General features: G+C 35.5%; 1 protein-coding gene across 2 annotated transcripts in view; it reads left to right on the top strand.

The window, feature by feature from the left end:
• The window catches only part of GPR180 (G protein-coupled receptor 180), a 37,277-nt gene extending 21,165 nt beyond the window's left edge, over positions 1 to 16,112 (top strand). Inside the window, exons 5-10 of one of the 2 annotated variants that reach the window (XM_017543555.2) lie at positions 2,106 to 2,283; positions 2,421 to 2,470; positions 3,951 to 4,108; positions 6,819 to 6,972; positions 9,165 to 9,242; positions 10,145 to 16,112. In XM_017543555.2, coding sequence (XP_017399044.1) covers positions 2,106 to 2,283; positions 2,421 to 2,470; positions 3,951 to 4,108; positions 6,819 to 6,972; positions 9,165 to 9,223 — 599 coding nt within the window. In that variant the 3' untranslated portion in view covers positions 9,224 to 9,242; positions 10,145 to 16,112. Of the gene's footprint in view, positions 1 to 2,105; positions 2,284 to 2,420; positions 2,471 to 3,950; positions 4,109 to 6,818; positions 7,011 to 9,164; positions 9,243 to 10,144 lie in introns of both variants that reach the window. The other variant, XM_017543554.2, reaches the window with a different exon arrangement.
• The last annotated feature ends 258 nt before the right edge of the window (positions 16,113 to 16,370 follow it).

Consider the following 16,370-nt stretch of genomic DNA (forward strand, 5'->3'; position numbering starts at 1 on the left):
ATAATCCTAAAACACTTTTTTGCTTGTGACATTCATCTTATTTTCCAGAATCCTTTCCTTCTACATTGTTCTGATTCCTTAGTACATAGTCTGAGGATTTTCAGAATTGTAACTTAATGTCAGAAACTTTATCCTATAAGTCAGAAATTTTGTCTTATAAAATATTCTGTAAAATATTATAAATAAATAGAACTTTAAATTGAATGCCATGTTTATTTCTTTAACACTAAGAAGGAAAGATAAAAACTAAGGTTTGAAACACAGGATAGCATAAGGAACTTTGCTCACCCACAGTTACATTATATTTAGCATTTGTATTTTCTGTCTTGTTTCATTACTATAGTAATCCGAGGATTATGTTGTCATCATTTCTAAGGCTGGAGTGCTTTTCTATGTAAGGAGTTTATAAAGAAAATATGTTCTTTCTTTTACTTGATCTTCACTTCCTGAAGTCTAAACATGCTCTTTCACCTGCACTAGAAAAGTTAACTGTCCACATTTATATTCGTAGAGCAGGAGAGACACCCAGTGGCAGAAATATTTTCTACTGCTTTTTTCCCCCCAACCAGGCCAAAACATGATTGAACTATTGATTGATTGTTGTGATTTGTGTCTTCTGATTGCTTTTCCGAAATTATTTTCCACATAATAGAAATATTTTATTATCTGACTGTTAATTGGAGTTTACCCAAATGGGAAACTAGAGTAGGCTTTGTGTTCGCAATTGGAATGAAAGTTCATCCACAGACTCAAGACGGCTCTATTCATACCACTGTTAGAGCAGTTTGGTGTTAGATAGAAAGTAAAAACCTTAATATTAGGGACTGGCTTCACATGTAACCAAGTCAGTGTTAGCCATTAAACTCAAAGCTAGCCTGCTGCTTCAGTATAAAAATTTTCTGAAATTTCTGAAAAATGGAGACTCAGTCAAAAGGTTTCAAGTTAACAGAAGAAGTGACATTTATCTTGAGGTTACATGAAAACTGGACTAAAAAGCTGCTAGCAGGGACTAGAGGCTGCTGTAATGACTGGTTCCATTTTTAATATAAAGTCTGCACATTCTTTGTTCTTTGCCAGCCATCTCTCTTTCCTCACTTGTAATTTCTACTCCCTCAGAACTTTGATTTTTATCATGGCTCATTTGGCTTCTCTGGCCTGTCCTGACATCAGCTCTCAGCTCCTTTCAGCTTCAATTTCTATGGCCTCTTTCATTTCCGTTTTATAGTTTGATGTACTAAGAGAAGTGATTAGCTTAACTTAGCTTGCAGAATTGTTATGTTGCTGGCCTCTTGCATTGGTAGCCATTTGGTTAGGTGTTGACAATTTTCAGTCATGTGATCTCCTTAGTGCGGGTTTTTGTTATTGTTTCTATTTTGGCTAGAGCTGCAGACAGTTTATCTCAGAAGGGGTCTCTGGACATGACAGGTATTTTGAAGATTTGTCCAAATGGAAATTCAAGGTACTGGGACATTCTAGAACTGTGGTCCTCACATGTTAGCTATATCAGAATCACCCTTAGGGCTTACTAAAGCACAAATTACTGGGCTGTACTCAGAGTCTCTGATTCAATAGATCAAAAACTGGATGGAACTCAAGAATTTGCATTTATAACAAGTTCCCTGGTGATGCCGCTGGGCAAGAGAACACACTTTGAGAAGCATTGTCAGGGTATATTAAACTATTATTGACTGTGAACTAATCTATTTCTAAACTTTTTACAAAAGAAATTCATTTGGGGGGTAAACTGTATACCTAACTGAATGCTGAAATCATTATTTTCATTTACTGTTTTCAAACAAAACTGTGATTTTATGAGTGGTCTTTGGGTTTCCCTGACCATTATGCTTTCTTACAGATTGACCTTAACTAGTTTGGTTTCATCTGCTTTCTTGTAGTTAAAATTTTGCCCCAAGGTACAACATTGTTTAAGTTTTAATAATTTTTTTTCTCTTACAAAGGTGAATGCTATGACTCCAGTTAAAAAATGCGATGACTCCAGTTATAAAACAAGTTCTAGAAATATATTGACAGGGAGATTTGAAAGCAACCCAATATGATAACTGGCTTTGTTTTACTGAAGCAAACTCCCTTTCTTCTCTTCACAGGGTTACATGAGTTCTTTTTCCTCCTAGTCCTAGTGTACTTTGTGATTGCTTGCATTTGTGCTGCATTGTGGCAGGCTATTAAGAAAGGAGGACCCATGCACATGATTTTAAAGGTTCTGACAACTGCATTGCTGTTACAAGCTGGTTCAGCTTTAGCTAATTACATTCATTTCTCCAGGTAACTCAAAACCACTAAAACTGTGTTCATCATTACATCTAATTAATCCTAATTAGTCCACCAAAATTATGCTTGCTTTGATTGTGAACAATTTTTTTCACATTTGTAATTTATGCTAATCTTCTTCAATTCCTCAGTTACTCCAGAGATGGAATAGGGGTACCATTTATGGGAAGTTTGGCAGAATGTGAGTATCTTTCTGAACATTTTTTTTAAAAGCATACACTTGCTATCTGCTTGGTTTTTAAAATTTTTTTGTGATAGTATAAATTTTCTGTTGAAGATTGATTAGAAACCAGATTGACTGAGAACAGGATTACAGTTTAAATTTCCATATGTCCTACTTAGTTTCTTCTTAATAGTAGGTAATATGTACAGCTCCTCATTGTTTTTTGTTTGTTTGAGACAGGATCTTACCCTGTAGCCCAGGCTGGAGTGCAGTGCTCCTAGGCTCAGGTGATCTCTCCTGCCTCAGCCTCCCCAGTAGCTGGGACCATAGGCACATACCACCATGCCTGGCTAATTTTTAAATTTCTTTTTCTGTAGATGAGGGTCTTACTGTGTTGTCCAGGCTGGTCTCATACTCTTGGGCTCAAGGGATCCACCTGCCCTGGCCTCCCAAAGTCCTGGAATTACATGAGTCTCCACACTTTGCCTCTTCGTTAGTTTTAGGCATATTTATATATATTCTCTCACCTTATCCTCAGTAGAAAAGTAGGTCTGCATAGCCTTATTTTGCAGATAAAGGATTTGGGCTCAGTGATATGAAACATATTTCCAATTGTCCATCAGTTATTTAGTGGTAGAGACTAGACTCAGACCCACATTTTCTTACCTCAAAGCTGAAGGTTTTCTTCCTATTAAAATCCCATTCTCTGTTATACTGACTCTTCTATTTCTGACCCAAAGCCTAAAACTCACATCAAGATACTCTGTGAAGAAAAGTGATAAGCTTTCTTAAAAAGCATTAAATACTACCTCATAAAATAAGTATATATGAAACTTGAAGCATTTATGGATTTTTGTTGTTTTCTTGTAGTGTTGACCTGGATACAGGTGGTTTGGGTGCATCTTTTCTGTTTGAAGCGACATGCTTCCCCTGCAGTGTAGGTGATGGCCACCTGGTGGCACATCACACTAATGCATGGAGCTTTTCATTTGTCTTCAGGATTCTGAAAGGAAAGCCAGTGTTTGGATGTTATGGGAACTTTGCATTTCGTTGTGTTGTTTCTTGTTAATAGTTTTAGAAAACACTCTTCACATTATCATTCACCCATCAAAAAAAAAAGTTAACCCAGAAATGAAGGTACTTATGTTCTCCACATTGCAGAAATCATATTTAGAATTTTTTGTTTTAATAAGCAATGAGTTATAGAGAACAGGATTATGTAGTTAGAAAAGCTAAGAAAAATGGAAAACAATGAGAGTTAAGGTTGACTTAATAGACATGGTATGGGCTTATATATGTATTTTTATTTTTTATTTTTTCTTTGATGCTGGATAGCTGCCAAATATATATGTATTTTTAAATAGTATTGCTGCTAACTATTCTCGTAAATGTATACAAAATGTATGGCAATTTTTAATTCTTTAGAATTATTACACGCAAGTACTAAATTTTTTATATTGTGAAAACTTGGCTGACGTTGGTTTTCATGTCCCATTAGTTTTTGACATCGCTTCCCAAATTCAGATGTCATACCTACTTTTGAGTCTATGCATGGGTTGGACAATAGTCAGAATGAAGAAGTCTCAAAGCAGACCTCTTCAGTGGGATTCTACTCCTGCGTCCACTGGAATTGCAGTATTCATTGTCATGACACAGGTGAGTGTTGATACTCAGTGTTTCTGCTTATTTATCCTCAGAAATGCAAACTTGAGCATACCTCATTTCAAAATTGAAACCTGGGACTCATGAGGAATTTGTGTCATTTTAAAGTATGAATTTAAAGAGTGATAGATCAAATAAGCTTAATCATCTGGGTGTTACTATATGTAGATTGCAGAATTTAATTATAATTTACCTGAATTTGAGCTTCCTATCAGCTTATTTAAGCACAGTATGTTTAATACTAGGTTGGAGTCTTATTTCCTACTTAATAACGGCTTTCTTTCATATTTCTCTAGCACATGATAAGTACTTAACATTGAATGAGTGATTCAATGAATTTGAGATTTATCCATTGTCAAGAATCTTTAGGATTGGCTACTTTGTACATAAAAGAATTCAGGTGATTAGCTAAGATTAATTAAAAGGCAAAATATAGACTAAAAAAGAATGAGATCTTGTTTTTGAAAGCATGTGTGAAAACAAATACAAAAACAAAACCAATCTTTTACGAAGGTCCTGTATGCCTTTTTTTCTTTTCCTCTGTATTGATAGTACTGACATGCTAGGATATCCATATGCCTATGTTCAATGGATTTGTAAAAACTAAGAAGAAAGGTTTGAAGATAAAAATTTATACTGAGTTTTTGATGACCATTAGCTATAGGTGAAAATGAAATATATACTTGGGCTCTGTAAAGGGGCATCATAATGTAAGTTTAATGCATTAAATAAGTTGAAAAAATATATTAATGAAGGATGGACCAGTACTTTATTCATCTTTCTATCCCTAGTATTTATTTAGTACAGTAGGTTTTGAGTGGAATAGCAGTATTGAATTTACATGAGTCATTTGAGAAAGAGACCATATCACAGTTGGTGATATTTAGAAAGGAGGTAGTGCCAGTAAAGGGGCTGATGAGACATAATTGAATTAGTAGCATTGATTAAAATAAGGTTAAGATTCTACCAACTTAATGTTTTTGAGCCGGGATTTACGGAGAGTAGTGTCAATGTCAGGGTAAATTCTCACTTTCCATTTCTTTTTAAAAATTTTATTTTTATCATTGTAATTTTAATTTACTGTCAGACAAATATGAATCGATAATTGAGATGATATTATACTAGAGTTTATGTGAGCATTTATGAAGAATACATTAAGCATAGCTTTGATCTTCAACAACAACCCAGACAAGGCAGATCAGTCAGGCAGAGACTATATAAATACATGCATATTTTATACAGATCACATATTAGCATATGTATATGAAAACAGGGAAGTTTAAATATGTAAAAATATGAACCATGGGCTATGGTAGCTCTCTAGTAGCACTTCTGTGTTGCAAAAGTAAAGTTTAGAAATGTAGGTTAAGAAATCAGATGGGAGGCCTGGCACAGTGGCTCATGCCCATAATCCCAGCCCTTTGGGAGATTGAGGTGGGCAGGTCACCTGAGGTCAGGAGTTCAAGACCAGCCTGGCCAACATGGTGAAACCCCATCTCTACTAAAAATACAATAATTAGCCAGGCCTGGTGGCTCGTGCCTGTAATCTCAGCTACTCGGGAGGCTGAGGCAGGAGAATCACTTGAACTTGGAAGGTAGAGGTTGCAGTGAGCTGAGATTGTGCCACTGCACTCCAGCCGGGGCAACAAAGTAAGACTTTGTCTCAGAAAAAAAAAAAAAAGAAAAATCAGATGGGTATAATTTGGTGGTTTGGAGGAATAAAACTTTCAGTAACAGAGCAAATATTGAGCCCAAGAAGGAATTTCACATGTCATAGTGACAAAGGAGTTTACCTAACAAGAATGGTATCAGGATTAAAATTAGGGTAGAGGATGTGAGAATGAGGAAAGGAAGAAGTTGCTGGTAAACCCCATAAAACCTAATAATTGGATTTAATACTGAGTTTTGATCTCTTCCAAAAGTTCTTGGAAGTCACCGAAGACTCAATTCTGAGAGCTGAATTGACAAAGGAAAGAAGTGCAGAGAGCTACAGATATGTGTCGTAATGGTTAAAACATTAAAGTAAGTTAAGTGATTGATGTTTAGTAAAGATGGAGGGAACATAGACGCTGATTTCTATTGAATAGTAATAAACAGAATAGCTTAATGAGGAACTAGCTGAGCTTTTACTGTTAGCAATATGGGAGAAAAGAAGGTCAATAAAAAGTGGTGAGTAACAGTGCCCTGAGGATTTATAGTGAATATTAAAAATATGTTGTCCTTTACCAAGGGAGGTTACTGTGAAAACTAATAAAGTCTGAAATAAAAAATTCTGACTTTTTAATTTCTGAATTATACAAAAAACACTGAAATATTTGAAAGTTACCCTGAGATAGCCAGTTTGAATGCACAGCGGTTTACATTCAATGATGATGTTGAAGTAAGAAGGAAATGGATTTAGAAGAAAGTTTGTTCTTTTAACTTTTTCAGCTCATTTTCATTCTTAGAGATAACTTATTTGAATCATGACAGCAATTGAATTTTTAAAAAATCTTTTAACTATGGTCTCACTTGATAAAAATTCATTTTGACTAGCTTAGGTATTAGAGTGATGAAAAGACTGTACTTTATTAATTAACCTCTATGGTCTGATAGAAATGTTTATATAATATTTCAAGGGATGTTTATCAAAGAGTTGAAAAAAAGTACTTCATTGTAATTAGGTATGTTTTTTTCTTTTCTAAATGTAATTTTTTTTTTCCAGAGTATTTTGCTACTTTGGGAACAGTTTGAAGATACCAGTCATCATAGCTACCATTCACACCACAACTTAGCAGGGATCCTCCTAATCATTCTAAGAATTTGCCTAGCATTGTCATTAGGCTGTGGACTCTATCAGATCATCACAGTGGAGAGAAGTACGCTCAAAAGGGAGTTCTACATCACATTCGCCAAAGTATGGGTTTGGAAAGAAAATGGTTTCTTCCGATTATCCTACTTTATTCTGGTTTCTTTGGGAAGTTGCTAAACAACCACATGCTAACTTTTATTAAACTTCTGGGCCAGGCACAGTGGCTCACGCCTGTAATCCCAGTGCATTGGGAGGCCAAGACAAGTGGAACTCTTGAGCCCCCAAGTTGGAAACCACCTTAGGCAACATAGTGAGACCCCATCTCTACAGAAAATTAGCCGGGCTTTGTGGTGAGCACCTGTTGTCTCAGCTACTTGAGAGGCTGAGGTGGGAGGATCCCTTGAACCTGGGAGTTGAAGGCTTCAGTGAGCCAAGATTGCACTACTGCACTCCAGCCTGGGTGACAGGCGAGACCTTGTTTAAAAAAAAAGGAAAAAAAAATTCTGTTATGTGACAGTCAGATGCTACCTTAAGTTCTTTATATGGTTCACCTCATTTAACCTTAGCAACTTTCGTGATACAGATATAATCCCCATTTTACAAGACCTGTGAAACAATATTTTCCATATACCCTTTGGCAGGTCAGTTTTACTTGGTTCATAGCTTCTTTATCAGTAGGGATTTTATATTTTTTTCTGTAATATCAATTTTAAATATCTAAAATAAATTCAGATGTGGTTTGGATTTCTTAACCGTTTAAATTGACTATAAACTGTTTTTCTCAGAGTTATGCAATGTTTTCTAACAGACTATTAGGAGCTGCCCTTCAGCATAAGCAGATGGAGCCAGGAGGCTGAGGCCATGTGTTTCAGCCACCTCACTCCATCCACATGAGGTCATGTCACTTTACTCCTTCTTTCTTGTCCTTCTTATGCTAGTGAGATCTAAAAGCAAGTTCAGTTTTTTTCTATACCTGTTTAGTAACAGAAGAGATTAGGAGGGTTAGAGCAGTAACATTATAGAAGCCTCCCTCCCTAAAAGATTTCATTTTTCTGTCAGATTGAGAGAATCCATACCCCTTCATTTTAGCACCTCAAACCAGCATTCTGATCAGACTGATTCTGTTCAGTGAGCCCACCTTGTCCAGAGTCATTGACCATTACTCTGAGGCAGCTATGGAAGAAGAGCCAAATTCCTGCTTTATTCCTAGTGTTGAGTGTTACAAAGCTGCTGCTACAGTCCTAGGAACCAACTTCAGGCCTCTGAGCACCAGACAAGAAGATGCCATGCTGCCTTTGAGTTTTTCACCGGCACAGTAGTGCTTATTGTTTGATAATATGTATTTGAGGTGTTTAGGCACTATGTTTTCTTATTCTGCTTTATGTTTAAAGCAGTGCAAACTTTTTCTTCAACTTAAAGTATTTTATATTTCACTTTAACTTCCTGAATAGGGTCAAACATCCAAAAGTATTTAAGGAGTAGCAGCAAGTTATTCTCACCTCCTCATACAGTTGCTGCTAGTAGTTCTTAATTTATCTTTCTGGAGAGTTTTAAGTATATATGCCTATGTTACAAATGTAATATACAAATGTATGTTACAAATAGTAACATACTAAACATTTTTCTATATCTTTCTCCCTATATCTTCAATGTACCAAACATTTCAACAGTTACTATTTATTAACTTCTTTTTTTTTTTTTTTTTTTCAAATTTAAGTTTGGAAAAGAGAATACATTGCCATGGTTTAAGGAAAAATAGAAAAATATTTGAAAAGTGTAATGTGAGCAGTTACCCATTCTTACCTGCCCAGTTCCCTTCCCCTTCCTCTGTTGTACTCCTCAAACAAGTAACCACTATTAGTGTTTTTTACGTATTATTACAGGATTTCTTTGTGTATCAGCATGCAAATATGAATTTACATTCTTTTTTCTATTTACAGGAATATTACACACTTGTGCCTTGCTTTTGTCACTTCATAATTTGTTACTTATATTAATATATTTGTAGTGTATCAAAATGTGTATGCAACAGATTTATAAACATAAGATTATAAATACTCCAAAAATACTCATTTGGTTAGAAACAAAAAATGTCACAGCAGCAGTAAATTTATTTCTACATTTTTTTGCAAGCTCTACTCTAAAGGCCTGTTGAGGTTAATCAGGACCTAAATATGCTAGTCACATTTTTTTATCTGGTACATTCTGAAAAAAATAAAATACATACATGTACTTATTTCACTTTTTCATTTGTTTCAGGGCTGTATCTTGTGGTTTTTATGCCATCCAGTTCTTGCATGCATTTCTGTCATTTTTAGTGACTACCAAAGGGACAAGGTAAGGAATATACATGATCAAAGTAGTTTTTAATGAAAATATAGTCTTAATTGGGAGAATATTTGAATAGGAGGAAGCTATGTATTTTTTAGACGTTTTCTGTGTTGTTTAAAACTTTGAAACAAAATAGTAAACCAGTAAGTATATAAATTAGAAGTTTAAAATATTTTTTAAATACTTATAAGCCAAATGGTGGAAATAGCTTTTCTTGATTCTATTTCAGCTCATTTTAGAAATTGAAATAGAGAATTTTAAAATAGAAATTTTGTTTTATCCAGTTGCTTTAAGAGACTACAAACAAGAGTGCCTTCCTCAAGTATGACGAATTTTGGTTGTGCTGATACCTACCTTCTTAGGTGAATGGCTCCATCATTTCAAAATAGAAGTCTGCCAGGACACCTTTTACAAGCAATGCAGTATATGTTTGAATGCACAAATGTTTATTGAGCCTGAGGTATTTACAAAGAGTGAATAGACAGGACAGTAGTCTACAAAAATAGAGAAGCAACTTGAGAATTTTTGAAAGGGCTTTTAGAGTACTCTTTAAAGTTTAGGTAGGAGCATGCTTTATTCCTACTAATAAATTAGCTAGGAACCTGATTTTTCTTATTTACTGAAACTCTTGTTTGTAGTGCTCACCCTTAGGAGCAAATGGTTTAGCAAGTTATTCTTTTGTGCCTTACCTTGTTATCTATGAATTAAGCGTTAAAGGGATTTTTATGCTTAAACAATAAGAGTTATGAGCATTAGTCAGAAAACTTTTTTGATAAAATGTATCTATGGTAAAGATGAAGGATAGAGTATTGCATTTATATAAAAAGTTTATATAGATTCATGATAAATTGAATATTATTTCTCTGTTTCTGCATGCAATAAAAGCATTTCTTTCCTTTTCTTTTCAGGTTGTTACAATAGGCGTTATCCTTTGCCAGTCCGTTTCCATGGTTATTCTCTACAGACTCTTTCTATCTCACAGTCTATACTGGGAAGTTTCTTCCCTTTCCTCAGTAACACTACCACTGACCATATCATCTGGACACAAAAGTCGCCCTCATTTCTGATACTTGATTTTTGTTGAGAGGAAAAGTGAATTGGTTAAAATTTTGAGTGCAATAAGGATCCAAATACAGTGACTTTTTGTCATACATTTGGTGTGAAAACTTGAAAAGCGAAAGCAGAGCATGTTATTTATATAACTGCATTTAAGCAGTACCAAAACTGAAAAAAAAGGTAATAAATGAAATGTTCTGAAATGTACTTAAACAGACTTTGAAGAAAGTGTTGTTATAAAATGATTGAAGCAATTTCTATATGGAAATAAATGTGAAAAATAACTATATGATATTTTGGTAAAATATTCACCACTTATAATGCCTCATCTTAATAGCTAACTCAGGTTTAATAGTCTTACAAAAAGTAATCAGTTAAATGATTACTTGCTTATACATATCTAAACTAGTCCAGTTATGAAATCAGTGTAATACCCTGATTTTAAAAAGTGCTGCTTTTTATGCTTTAAGGAAAATACATTTCATATTTGAATTTAAAGGAATTGAAATTACTTCAGGAGATGAATATAAAATATGTTCACAGTTAAATGAATAGGCTTTTGTTTATATGGGGGTGGAGTTATTCTCCATTTTTTTCTGCCATTTTTGGCTCTAGTTCAGGTCTTAGCTTGATTAGCAAAGGTTTTCGACAGTTTATGAAAAAATAAAACTTAAATACATTACATGGGTTGTAAGGACAAAGGATTTTAAAATCTGGGCACTTAGGTGAAGGGACAAGCAGGTTTATGTGTTTAAAAAGAGAGGAGGGAAAAGGTACTATGTGATACAGTACTAAAATTTTAATCCCAATATAATTCATTTCTCTTACATTGAATCCCCAATCATAATTAAGCCGTATACACAGATTAAATTAACAGAAGCATTTCCCATAAATGTTGGTTTCAGTCATCAACTACCCATGAATTCCTGCCCAAGGATACTTAATCAGGATTAAATTTTCTATGAATAATTGAAAAACAAAACACTCACTGGATTTGTTATAATCCGTGTTGGCACTGGATTCTAAGTAGTTGCCATCTTGAATCCTTTGTAATAAAGCCATACTTTTGTGTGTGCGTGATGCCCCAGTATTGAGTATGCTAGCTAAAAAATATCAAGTGCCTGATTAAAGAATTGCTAAATGGTTGTCGATACTTGCTGTACAAAATAAGTGTTCCCATTAATAGTCACTGATTGGAAATTATTCCGTTGCTCTTTGTCAGGCTGTTGAGGACTTTTTCTTTTTACTCTGGCTTATTTTAAAAATATTTTTATCTACTTTAAGCAAGAAACAGTGCACTGATCTGGTAGTTAAAATCTTTTAATAGCTAAAATAATGTAGTGCAGCTTAAAAAATATCTATGGCTTTGTCTTTGTTTTTCCCTTGCACCTAGTCTCATTGGAAATAACTAGTATTCTGCATCATTTTCAGGTCAGAATATGGGTTTGTGACTTGCAAAATGACAAAGTTACAAAGTTCGACCTGCTTATTAAATCATTTCTCTATTAGTTCTTTGTAAATCATTTAGTAAATTAGAGCTACAGGTTAAGACTAGAAAGTCTGAGTTATGTTTTAGGTTTACATGATCGTCTGAGTGGCCATAACCTTTTCTTTTATCATGTCTCACTAATAACCCCAGCTATTGCCTGTTGTGTGTGTTCAGCTGAGATGCAGTTAATTAAGCAAAAAAGGAAAAAGGTGAAGCCTTTTCATAAATTTTGTGAACTTGCCAAAAGGGGAAGAGAAGAATCTTTGTATTACTTTATTCAAAGAACATAAATGACGGAATTTAACGTAAATGAAATTTATTACTCTGCTTGCATTTATGAAACAAGTTTTTTGAACTTTAATTCTTAAATTTATGGTTGAAATTGCTGATAGTTTATTTTGTTATTCAAGAGCCATTGTTAAGTGGAGGAAAGTAGTCGTTAATAAGCGTATAAAATTGTTCTTGACTAGTTATCAGGGACAAAATTTATAGTTCATAAGTCATGACACAGTATTCCCTCTTTTTCTGAATGTTTACATTGAGATTCATCACTGCAGATTACAGAAAGTTAAGTGTATACTACAAACTCTAAAGATAAAAATATTTTCTATTTTGCCAGATAATGCTTTTTTATGTGTTTTTACATTTTTTTAAAAGAAGATGAATGGTTTATCCAGAGCTTTATTAATGAACGTTTCTTTTCTTCCCTTAAAAAATAGATGTTTATTTTTATTGATGTGTGTATAATGAGATGGGTGCCTACTGTGATGCATCAGGCATTTTACTTTCATTATTATTAATCTCTAATAGCCAAGCTCCCATTTAACTGAGTATAAGAGAGAATAAATGATTTGTCTAAGGTCACCAAACTAGTTTTTCCACTTTACCTTCATGATTTAATGAACACGTATTAGCTGTGTTTTAGTGAGAATGAATTGCTATCCATAATTTTCGCTGTTGATGTGAACATTAAACCTGGAACTATGCTGAAATCAGAAAATGAGCTTGAATACCTGTAAGACCTCAGCACACTTCAGTATTTGAACCTGGCTTTTAGTCAGAATTACCAGCAGGAGCGTTAATCAAGGAAGAAGACCTTGCTTTAGGGTAATTGTTTATGATCTCCAGTAAAGTAAGTCACATCTGATGAACACAGGAGATACACAAACCTGAGACCATCTCTAAAATAATGAGACTAGAACCTATCTATCGACATGAACCTGGGCTCCTTCAACATGTTTCTTCTAGGAGACTGCACGTTCTTTGGAAATTGGAAACCTGGAATTGTCTGTGAAACATTTTCTTAAATAGCTTCTGTGGTACCAAATCATGAGGTTGTTTTTGAGAATTGATATGATTGTCAGAAGTAGCCAGATCCGGAGAGGTAATACTGTTTTTTTCTTCCAACATGTATTTGTGAACTGAGAGTGAAATAAAGAGATTGGTTTTCCTCTGTGATCTGAAAATAGTGTGATAGAAGCACTGCAGCTTGATCTCTTTCAGTAGCTCTCTAAGTAATATTACTGCTTCCACACTTGGGTGGCTTTCTGCCCAGCTCCAGGGGGTCATATGTATTGTGCTGTAAGGAGTGCCATGAAGCCTGGAGGTGAGGAAAGAAGTGTTTCTGCCCACTAGGGCCATTCTCCCCAGTGTAGCCAAAACAATCTCTTAAAAGTGGAAATCATCTGGATGATAAGCATACAGAAATTCTTTGTGCTAATCTTACAACTTTTTTGTAACTTTGAAATTATTTCAAAAAGTTTTAAAATCATATAAATCAGATCAAACTACCACTACGTCCCTGATTTAAAAACAAAACAAAACAATACTCCGTTTGGCTCTCATTGCACTTAGGAAAAAGTCCTTGTTCATTACCATGTTCTGCAAGGCCCATATGATCTGGTTATCTCTTAATTTGTACCACTCTCTCTCACATATATCCCAGCCTCAGATACTTGGCACTAGCCATATTCTCTGTCTAGGACATTCTCTACCATGGCTGAATCCTCATCCTTCAGGTTCTCAGCTCAGATGATGTCTTTTAGAGAACTCACACCATCTGTGGTGGATTTATATGGTGCAGGTTAGTCAACCTGGAGATGTGTTCCCCAGAATTCTCTCCATGTATAATTTGAGGACAATGTGGGCCATAAGAAAGGTTTGATACAAGATAAAGAAAGCAGAAGTAAAGCAGCAGCCAGATCTGAATTCTCTTTTTAAGTGGAAGGACCAAACAAGTCACAAGGCACTGTTGCAGCTTATCCACATTATTGTTTATCTGTTGGCTCATCTTGGCCTGTGGGACAACCGTCAGGCCCACAGCAACACCAGCTCCTGTTGGAATGCCTCCTCCAGCTTCTCTGGCTCCTGAGTCAGGGGTGCATTTTACTCTGACAAAGGGTGCCAGCTTCCGCTGGACAACCCCCTCATTCATACTGGAGGGTTGGAGGCAGTAAGAGACCTGTATGGCTTCCAGTCCATCCTCACAAGTTCCACTCTGTTCCCACAGGTTCTCATCTTAGCAGGTTCCTTGCTTCCCCCATTTCCCATGTCTTCCCTTTCCAGCTGACAAACACAAAAGAAACAGCCTCCTGTAATTCCTGTAAGTCCCTTATTTTGAATATTAAGATGTGTGTATGTGTGTTTGATTCTAGTGGTTCTTTTCTGGTCAGACCCTGATTAACATACCATCCTATCTAATGCTATTCCCCAATCCTAGTTCTATCATATTATCCCCTTTCTTCTTTGTTGTACTTAGCTGGTTTATCTTTGTCATCTCTCTAGAATGTAAATTTTAAGCGAGTTTGTCTCTTGTTTATTGCTGTATGCATAATACTAGGACAATCCCTGGTGAATACTAGATGCTCAAAAACATTTTTGAGTGAATGAATGAAGGTCATGCTGAAAAAGTTTCAAATCTGTACTTAGCAGTGTAGTATCAATTAAATAATAGAACCGCCCATAGTGACTTCAGTAATGCCTTGTCTGTTCTTGTTCAGTTGTATGGAACTTGATATTGTGTAAAAATCTTGACTAGTCAAGTAGTTGTTATAAAACATCCATTACAAGAGGATTTCTCAAGTTTTCACAGAAGCAGTTTCTCTTTATTTTGCATAGTCCTGTAATAGGGCCATGTGTCTTGTTTCTTGGCCTGCCACAACTAGATACACCAATTTAAAAGAGAAGTTTCTAGTCAGCTAGAGGAGGGAACGTTGACAGTAGTCGGAAGCAGCTGGGAAAAGATAGAAAAACTGGAAATGACAGTAACACTCAAATTGCAGCAGCCTGGGGTCATTTAGTGTAGGTGAAAGCAGCCCTGTGTATCTCAGTAGACTCTTAAGAGCTTTATTGTTCAATATATTTATGACAGTGACCGATAGTAATCAAGAAAATATTAAGTTATAAATTAGGCTTAGTAACCTCAAAGAGGTATGCTAAAACCTTGTAATGTTTTCTTCTTGTTAAACAGGTAATGTATGCACGTTGTACAAAAACCAGAAAGTTGAAAAAGGTGGAGAAAAGTCCTCCCAGTCATTTCCTGTCCCTGGATCTAACCTCTGTTACCAGTTATCTTTAGAAATGGCCCCACGCACGTATAAACATATGTATATATGAAACACAAATTATAGCATAGCATACAGACTTTTGCACATTCAGCAATTTATTCTGTAGCTGTACCTACAGAATTGTCCCATTTTTTTCACTGATTGCATAGAACTCCATTATATGGATGTATTTTGATTTTTTTTAAAGAATCAGTTCTGTTACTGGATGTTGTTGGTTTCCAGTCTTTTGCTAATACAGACAAGGCTGAAATTAAGACTGTAATCAATAATTTGCCAAGGCTCCTCCCCTCCTCTCAAACTGCCTCCACTCCAGCTTCCAGGTCTAGATCCTTGTGATTTTCTAGGTGATAGAAGTATCTTGTTATTCATAGTGAGCTCTGATAATTATGCCTAGAAGATGACTCAGATAGGCACTGGCCACACCAGAAGACAAACCATTGGATTAGAGGGTTGGAGTTTTGAGTCATATGATATTAGCCTAACCTCTGAGGTGGAGGGAGGGGCTTGAGATTTGAGTTCAGCCTTATATAGTGATTGAGTCAATCAGTTATGCCTGTAGTGAAACCCGGAGAGAAGCTCTGGTCAGTGATGCTCAAGTGAACTTCCCTGGTTGGCAACAGTCTGCATGTTCTAGGAGGGTGATGTTTCCCCAAAGACACAGAAACTTTGTGTTTGGGATCCTCCTACACCTTGTTCTATGTATAGCTTTTTTTGGCTGTTCTGATTTGTATCCTTTTGCTATAATAAACTATAATTGTATGCATAACACTTTGCTGAGTTCTGTGAGTTGTTCTAGCTAATTATCGAACCTGAAGGCATTGCGGGAACCCCTGAACTTGCAGCCAGTTGGTCAGAAGTTAGGATGGCTCTGGGAATGCCCAAAGTTGCTGCTAGTTTCTGAAGTGAGGGCAGTCAGTCATATGGAGAATTGGACCCTTAACCTGTGAAGTTTGGCTTAGCTTTAGCCAGTTGGTGTCAGAAGCTATTGCAAATATCCTGATTATCCATGCAAAACAAGAACAC

The sequence above is a fragment of the Cebus imitator genome, unplaced genomic scaffold, assembly GCF_001604975.1.
Source record: "Cebus imitator isolate Cc_AM_T3 unplaced genomic scaffold, Cebus_imitator-1.0 Scaffold158, whole genome shotgun sequence".
Lineage (NCBI taxonomy): Eukaryota > Metazoa > Chordata > Mammalia > Primates > Cebidae > Cebus > Cebus imitator.